General features: G+C 36.3%; 1 protein-coding gene across 1 annotated transcript; it reads left to right on the top strand.

Moving 5' to 3' along the window:
• The first annotated feature begins 1,891 nt into the window (after positions 1-1,891).
• Positions 1,892-8,408, top strand: LOC120775848 (cell wall protein IFF6-like). The gene is made up of 2 exons (XM_040106218.1): positions 1,892-2,238; positions 6,668-8,408. The coding sequence occupies exons 1-2, from the start codon at positions 2,166-2,168 to the stop codon at positions 8,326-8,328; spliced, it is 1,734 nt and encodes a 577-aa protein (XP_039962152.1). The 5' UTR covers positions 1,892-2,165; the 3' UTR covers positions 8,329-8,408.
• Positions 8,409-8,456: the final 48 nt, after the last annotated feature.

The raw sequence follows: 8,456 nt of genomic DNA, 5'->3' as shown, positions 1-8,456 counted from the left end.
ACGTAAGTCGTTCCATGAATACTGAACTAAAATAACGCATCAGCTTGACATGAGTTACGCGTGTTCTAAAGGGCTATTGAAAAAAGTTCCTCTACTTGGTTCATCCGTTATATTTATTACGGTATAAGTAAGTTAGTGTTTGAAAGCAGAGAGAAAAACTATATTTAAATTTTTAAAGAGTAGTGTTGTTGACTTGATATTTTTTCAATTGCCTGATATTCAATTGATTTAGCTCTCAAAAATATATAAGCTGGCAGTTAGCCAAAAAAATTAAGTTTATATATTTGTTTTTAAAACTACTATGGATTTGGTAGGCCAAATTCCATATTTTTTTTTGTTGTAAATTTGAGACACTCTTTAAAGATACGTATAGTTTTCAAAGGATACAAGATTTATGTTCTTCAGCTTATTTAGTCGCTATCGCAAACAGACTTGCCATAGAAAATCTTAAATATCTGCGAAGATATGTTTTACTATTTCGCCATAGCATACCGATTTTTCTCAGTGTATAACTAGAGGAAGTTTAAATCATTGCGAGTTTCTACGAAAACCAGCTGTCTGCCTTAGCGGTAAAAACACAGTGAAGGTAGTTCACAGTGACAAGTCAAGGCAAGTCATGGTCAAGAGAAGTCGAATGTTATTTCAGAGACATGTGTATGAATGCACTGTGCGAAATCTTACTTTGAATTATTTTTACTGTGGGAATTATTGGAAATTTAAAAATGTAGTTAAAGATGTGTACCTATGTATATATGTAGTGCACGGTAATTTATTTAGAATGTCATAGGCATAGGGGACACTTATAATAGATATTTAATAAATCTATACTGAAAATGTATTATATTTATTGGTATATCTAGGCGTACTGAATATATAAACTAAATATATACCCTCAACTGGGTATACTAAGTCTGACACGAAGTTTATAGCACGCAGAAGACAACGTTGCAAACCTTTAAAATATATTTACTTGCACATAAGTATATTTTCTCTCTAAGAAGCTGCTCCTTTGTCAGATCCGCCCATATCGGAGTACTATAACTGCCATGCAAACTGAACGATTAATATTTTTGTGTGGAAAATTTTTTTATTTGAATTACTATCTACACGAAATTTGACAAACATTTTTGTTCGAGGTAATACTACAATCTCTTATTAAATTATTCAGATCGGATCAGTATAGCGTATATATGTAGCTGTCAAGTTCTGTACAAGCCTCTTGTGAAAGGTATTTAGCTTCAGTGCAAGCGAAGTTAACGTTTTTTATTGTTTTATTGATTTTTAAGTAACTTATATTTGCAAAAGTTTAATTCACTTAAATTTTTTTCTTTGCTTTTATTGCCAACAAATTGCGTTGATTAACAAGTTAGATCAGAATATTTCATTAGCGACATATAGACATTTTTTTCTTCCAGGGATATATTACCATTTTATGATTTAGAAAAAAATTAAAATGTTATAAAACGAATATATAAACAAATAAATAAATATACATATATGTAGATATATATATAAATATGTCTGTCAGCCAAAAGCAAGTTCGCATATCTCAATATGAAGAGTTGTCTAATCAATAAACAGCGTACTTAACACTCCAATAAGCGATAAACAAATCGTTGTTAAATATGTGCGACAGCATATGTACATATATTTATATTTCTAATTTTGTATATTTGTCAATATATTTAGCTGCTGTCCAACGAACCGCGCAACTCATCATTTTTTCCAACTCAAAATCAATTCAGTTCCAGTCTAAGCCATTTGACCGGTTTTTTCGGCTGTGTGATTTTTTTCTGTTGCCCCTTTCGTACCTGCTTTGGCGGCGCTGCTGTGCGCGCGCTTCAAATTATACTTGCACGCAACTACGGCTCGACATTCAGAATCCGGGCATCAGCCGTGGCAAGCACAACTCCGGCTGCCAGCTATAAAATCAAAAATAGCAACGCGTCAACTGAAAGTTTCAAAAATTCAAAACTCAAAAATTTGTTGCCAACAAGCAAAGCAGCAAGTAAAAAAAGAGTAGACCGCAACAAATTTTGTACCTGACCAAATATACCGTAAATTGTCAAATATTCACTGAAAGTGTGTTCAACGCGCGCCGCCAAGCAGCAATCGGATTACATACATTACTAGTGTAGAGCATCGCACGCGCAGTGCCCGCCAGGATGTCCGCCGTTCGGCAATTCACTTTGGGCTGTGGATTAGTTGTGCTGTTGCTGGCTGTTTGTCAAACGAAGGGTAAATATTTTTGTGCAAATCACAGCTGTTTCACTCGCATGTGTTAGTGGCCGTTAAATTGTTGTTGTGTTATTGCTGCACACAGTTGTAAAAATGTTGTTGGGTGCTGGGCGAAAGTGTTGCACAATTTACTGCTGCTCGTGTTGCGGTGTTGTCAGGGCAGCCGCGTGCAGGACATTGGGTTAGCCGGTGGCTTAAATTGTGGCAACACTGTTGGTCACCAAATTTCATTTGACGCTTGGAATTTACTTTTTGGTTGTCATAGTTTTACCGTTGAGTTATCAGCGTGTATTTCGTGAAAATTGTCTCACTCCCATAAATTCACACATAAATATTTTTGCTTTAAATATTACACGTAGATATGTATATACAGAGCGGCTTATGGTCAAAAATGGCAGAAAAATAGCGGAAATATAAAAAAATATGTTTGTTGACACGCAAAACAGTTAGTTCAAGTGTGATTTTTATAAAACTAAGGTTTTTACAAAAGGCGACCTTTAATACCGTAATAGGATTGCGGTTTGTTGCCGAACTTTGAGCTGTGGCTCTTTTATTGCCTATCGATTGGCATAATTGGGGGTTTGTGTCACATACCTTTAGATTTGTTTGAAAATATTTTTAATTTGGATTCTGAAATTTTGAACTTTCACAACCGGTGTTATTTTAATTTATTTTTGCGGAGTTTTATACTGTTTAGAGTTCTCATTGTTCTGGTCTAGTTGTCTGTCGAATTGACCTTATTTACTTCTGCGGTCCGGATTTCTAGAATTAATGGAAATCTATATCCCAGCCTATCTTAAGGGGTTACAAGGGTTTTCTAGGGTAAAAAACACACTTTTTCAACAATTTGTTTTTCATATAAAAAATGAAATGTTTTATTCGAATTTTTTATTGTTATAAACCTACACTATTCTAAAATTTTTGAAAAAAAAATATTTTAAACTCGGCCATTGCGACGTCATTTCCGGTGCCCCTCCTTACAGGATCATCTAAAGTGAAAAAATATATGTTTTAGTTAAAACCTTAACCTATAGCTTGGACAAAGGAAAAAAACTGAAAAGTGTATTTTTGGCAGACATTTTTCAAAAAAATTAATATTTTCGTGAAAATTTCGCGAATTTTTTTTTCAAATAGTTGTAGTCGAAAAAAATCCTTCGTTTACGTCTTTAAGAATTGTATTTCAAAGAGTTCTCGAGAAAATTGCCAACCGAATTCAAAACACAGTTTGAAGAAAAACGCGTTTAAAGGCGGCGCACTTACCCTAGCTAGCTTCGAACGCTCAAGTTCTCAACGTTGTGTATCCGAAAGTATTACTTGGATCAACTTGAACATTTAGGACAATACTCTAGAGATCTTGTAGAATTAAATAAGACAATAAAAATCGATTTTTTTTAAACCCGTAAACCTATGTAACCCCTTAAGGCTCGTCATAACAAATGTTTCCTACCGACAAATTTTTATCTTAACGTTTGCTTCATACCGGTACACCTGGTAGAGCACGGAAATTTTAAGGATAGTAGAGACCACACGACAGCAACATAGTTATACAGAAGTTACAATAACACAGTTCTTGGAAAAAATATCTAAAAATACTTCAATTCAAAACTGTCTTCCTACTTAACTAAGAACAAAGCAATATTTGCCAAAGCCCTCTGAGCACCATTGGTGTAGAAGTTGGACAGGTCAAGAAGCATGCACTTTTGAACAAAATAAAACTCCACTGGGATCTCAATTCAAGAAGCTTTAGGAGAAATCAAAAGTATTAAAAAATATTGGAGCATTGCTTTTTCGTTTGTTATACCTAACATTCAGGCAATTGTAAAGGAAAGAATTTGATTAGCAAAAGGAAATTTAACTTTAGAAGTTGTTAAATGCTGTGAAATTTGGAATCTCAGGAGATCTCAAGTACGGCCGCTTGTGTTCCGTTAATTTTCAACCAATCAAGAAACTTGCTCTTCTACATAGAAATCTAAAGTTAAGAAACCTATCGCTCCCATGCAGCAAAGTAGAAACTGAAACAGGAAAAACTTAGCTTAGAAATGTCTAAAGAAAAAGTTCATTGCATATAATTACAATCAATTACGGAAATCTCAAGAGACAAAAAAATTTAAAATAATAACATCGGCATCAAAGTAGTTTTGTGGCTATTTGTATCCTTAAGCAACTAACTCGTTGAAACAGAAGCTTGAGTTGTTGAATAATATATGGAAACTACATTGAATCCAAAACAATCTAGGGACCTCCTTTGTGTTAAAATAGTACAAATTTTGCTGGGATAAATTTTCATGTACACTTTTTACCCTTAAATCTAAGAAAGAAACCATAACGAGCTCTACTTAAATTTAACATGAATTCTGTTTGATCTAGATAACTGGTTTCCTGTTTGTATATTTACACTATCTATTCGATCCCCAAGGGTTCGAGAGGTAGTTTATAAATTGTAGTGCGTATTCTGTGTCATACCACAAATCTACTTGTATATCACAAAAAACTCAAAATTTCGTTAACGTAATTGCAATTTTAACGAAATTTGGTAAACAAAACATAAGCAAACGCCGCTATAGAAAGTTATTAAAGCTTTCTCAAAATATAAATATTGATTTCAGATCATAATATTTTGAGACTTTCTTAAAGAAATTTATCAAAAGCCGAACTTTCTATTTGTTTAAGTTAGATTTGATGGATGAAACAAAGTCTATTTCTACAGTTTAATTTGCAAATTAATTTGTGGCTTTGTTGGTTTGGCTACCGACTAATATATTCATTAATCGCTGACGTCGAAATAAACGAAAAAAATAAACAAACAGGAAACCGGCAGTCAAGCGTGCATGTGTATGTAATTTATGGAAAAATTTAGCCAAAATTTCTTTGCTAATTTTGCATAATTTGGAAAACAAGTAGCTAAGCTTAATTCGACAGGTTTGTTGCGCGTGTTTATACCTATGCATAACAGTATCAGTATCGGCGATTACAAACGCGTAACTAGTAATATAACAATAAAGATAAAGATGAATAAAAACAGAGAATTAAAAAAAGAGTGTTATCTCGTCACTTAAGGGGGTATTCCAGTCTACTACTATAAGTTCGGATTTCGAAAGTTTTTTTGTCAGCTGCTAAACAAGCATTAATAATAGTACTAGCATCCATTTTTATAACCTGTACAGGGTATATTAAGTTTGCCACGAAGTTTATAACACTCAGAAGGAAACGTTGGATACCCTATAAAATATGTATATATTGGGTAGTCGAAAAAGTTTTTTCGTATTTTGTCAATAGATGTCGTTGCAGTCATATATCTCTAGTGCTAGAAATCAAATTGTGTCATACCATATATTGTTGGAAAGGTGAGGTTTTAAGCTTCATTTAACAAAGCAAAAAAATTCGGGGAAATAGAAAAAAGTTACAGCTGCTGAAAAATAAGTGAAAATAATGAAGAAATTCGCTACTTTTTGAAATTTTTGTATTAAAAAGGGAAGAATGCCACGCAAGCCATCAATGAAATTTGTGAAGTTTACGGAGACGATGCTGTATCAGTTCGTGTAGCACAACAATTGTTTGCTCGCTTCCGAAAATTTTACAAGTTTTACACTGATGAACTAATGTCTCAAGCGGAAAATGGCAAATGGTTGTCGACCAAAATGGTAGACATTTGTTTATTTATTTTTTATTATAAATATAAAACAAAAGTAAAAGTTTGATTAGAAATACGAAAAAATATTTTCGACTACCCAATATATACAATACATTGAAAAATGCAAAAATTTGAAAATAGCTGTCAGATATAATAACCAATATATAACCATTTTATAACCAAAACTCAAATTTTGTTTAAATATGAGTGCATGATAACCAATAAATAACCATTTTATAACGGATAAATTTTATTTCAATTTAAATATTAGAAAACAATTTTTAGATCGGACTGTTTTATAATATACATAACTGCCATATAAACTGAACGATCAAAATTAAGTTCTTGTATGGAAACTTCTTTATTTTCGAAGAGTTTCCAGCTTTCGTTTTCGAAGTTAATTTTTTTCATCTTTTTATCATTCGTTAATTTAGTTTCGAGAAAAAACCTGTTCAAAGTTTCGTCATTCGCTCAAGACGGTCTAGTTGCTAGGACACTAAAATGGAAAATTGAAAATAGTTTGAGAAGTTCTTTTAAAGAGTTAGTTTCCAATATTTAAGCGGACAAAATATGAAACGATATATTTTCGATTTTTTTTTAATTTCCAGACCCCTTAAGAAAAAACTTCATTATTCTATTATAATACAGTTGCAAACACAGCATGCACCTTCACTCAGCCCTGCACCAACAACAATTAATTTATCGCCACTAAATTGTAAATAAATATGGATTTGTTCCTCACTCCGCACAAAATCGCACAACACTAATTTACACCTTTGTTAAACACACTTTTTCCAGTCGCAAGTGCACAGTTCTTCTATCCCCAACAACAGTACTACCAGCAACCACGTCGCGTTAGCCGCCAAGGCTCGGTATCGCGCGCCAATAGCAATGCCTTTGAACGTCAGTTCGACTATGGGCCGATCGGTCTTACCGAGGGTGTGTCTAATTCGCGCGCTGTAACAAAACAAAATGGTGGTCTGCGCAATGGTGGAACCACAAGCGTCGCCAAGAGTAATGCCATTACGCGTGAACTGAACTTGGGTCCATTGGACGTTGGTAGCACACTTACACGCACGCAGACACGCACAAATGGCGCTGTATCACGCGGCGTTGCACAAGAATTCAATGTGGGCAATGTTGAATTTGGCGGTTCATTGTCTCGTGATAATTTGGGCAAAGGTTTTGGTTTGAGACGCGATCCCAACGGTGGCACCGATCTAAATTTGGGACTGCTCAGCTTTAATTTAGATCCCTATCGTCAAAATCAACAAGCCTCGACGCAGGCGCAAGTGAATGCACAGGGAAAAGGGGCACGCACCCGCGCTAACAGCAATTCGAACACACAAACGCATCAATTCGGCGGTTTGCAAGTTACCGACACAAGTTCACGCTCGAATGCCTTCGGTCGCGTTCGCAACGGACAGACTTCAGCTAATACTGGCGGTTTTGCCGGTGATGCTTTCACAAATGCCAATAGCTTTGGCAATGGTTTCTTCCGTCGCAGACGTGGCACCCGTTATGTGCGTCCCATTGTGGTGCGTACTAAACGCTATGCCAGACGTTCTCATCCACGTGAAGGTGGCTTCTTTTTCCCCAGTGAAAGCAATGCGCAGTCACAGGGTATGGCGGAAAATAAAGGCGACCGCTTCAGTCAGCAAGCCGGCACCAACACGCACTCAAACAATCGCGTAACTGATGGCGGTTTGTACCAGGATAACGGTGCCTCCAGTATTGGTTCGAATCTGGCTAATGATGGTTCAAGCGGCCAAGTGAGTTCGGCTAATACAAATAATATGAATACACAAACTAAGGATGGCGGTTCGAGCACGAACGATGCACAGAGTCAGTCACTCAACTACGATAAGAACCAACAGCAGGCGTCCTCAGCGAATGCTGGCACCACACACACGTACAACAAGGATGGCGAAGACATAAGTTCGCACGGTACATCACAATCGACAAATAACAATCCTTATGGCACATCGAGCAGTACGACCAACACTAAGACGGATGTTATGCGCAATGGTAACTCTGAAAGTGTCACAGCTGATTCGAGCGGTCAGTCCATCTTCCAGGGCACGAGTGGTCAAAATGCCGGCGCATCTACAAACTCCAATGTTAAGTCTGAGCGTGGACCTAATGGATTTGTGAGTAATTCGGCATCGAGCAGTGCAACGGCTACCAGTCAAGGTGGCGGTAATGCCGACGCATCGGCATCGGCTTCATCATCTTCGTCCGCTGGCGACGGCAACAATGGTGCGTTTACGGACGCAAATGCCAATGCTGGTGCGTACAATCCCTACTCCGATGGTAACGGTTTCGGCAATAACGGTTTCGGCGGTAACAACTTCGGTGGTTTCGGCGGTAACGGCTTTGGCAATGGCAACGGCTTTGGTAACTTCGGTGGAGCACAAGCCAATAGCAATGCCTTTGGTGGTTGGGGTTGGGGTCGATGAAAAAGTAAGGGTTTAGAGGGAATGGAAGAGCATGTTAAATGTTGACGTTATTATTTCATTTTTGCTGAAATTTCATTATAATACGAATAAATTTATTTATAATATTTGTTTGTGTTTTCGTTAGTGGT

This window comes from Bactrocera tryoni, chromosome 4 (genome assembly GCF_016617805.1).
Source record: "Bactrocera tryoni isolate S06 chromosome 4, CSIRO_BtryS06_freeze2, whole genome shotgun sequence".
NCBI classification, from domain to species: domain Eukaryota; kingdom Metazoa; phylum Arthropoda; class Insecta; order Diptera; family Tephritidae; genus Bactrocera; species Bactrocera tryoni.
This window is presented reverse-complemented; position numbering and strand designations above follow the sequence as displayed.

Bases quoted from the DNA above. Each gene is read 5' to 3' on its own strand.
- LOC120775848 (XM_040106218.1), top strand. From the start codon at position 2,166: ATGTCCGCCGTTCGGCAATTCACTTTGGGCTGTGGATTAGTTGTGCTG. The intron at 2,239-6,667 runs GTAAATATTTTT...CACTTTTTCCAG, and splicing joins GGCTGTTTGTCAAACGAAGG to TCGCAAGTGCACAGTTCTTC.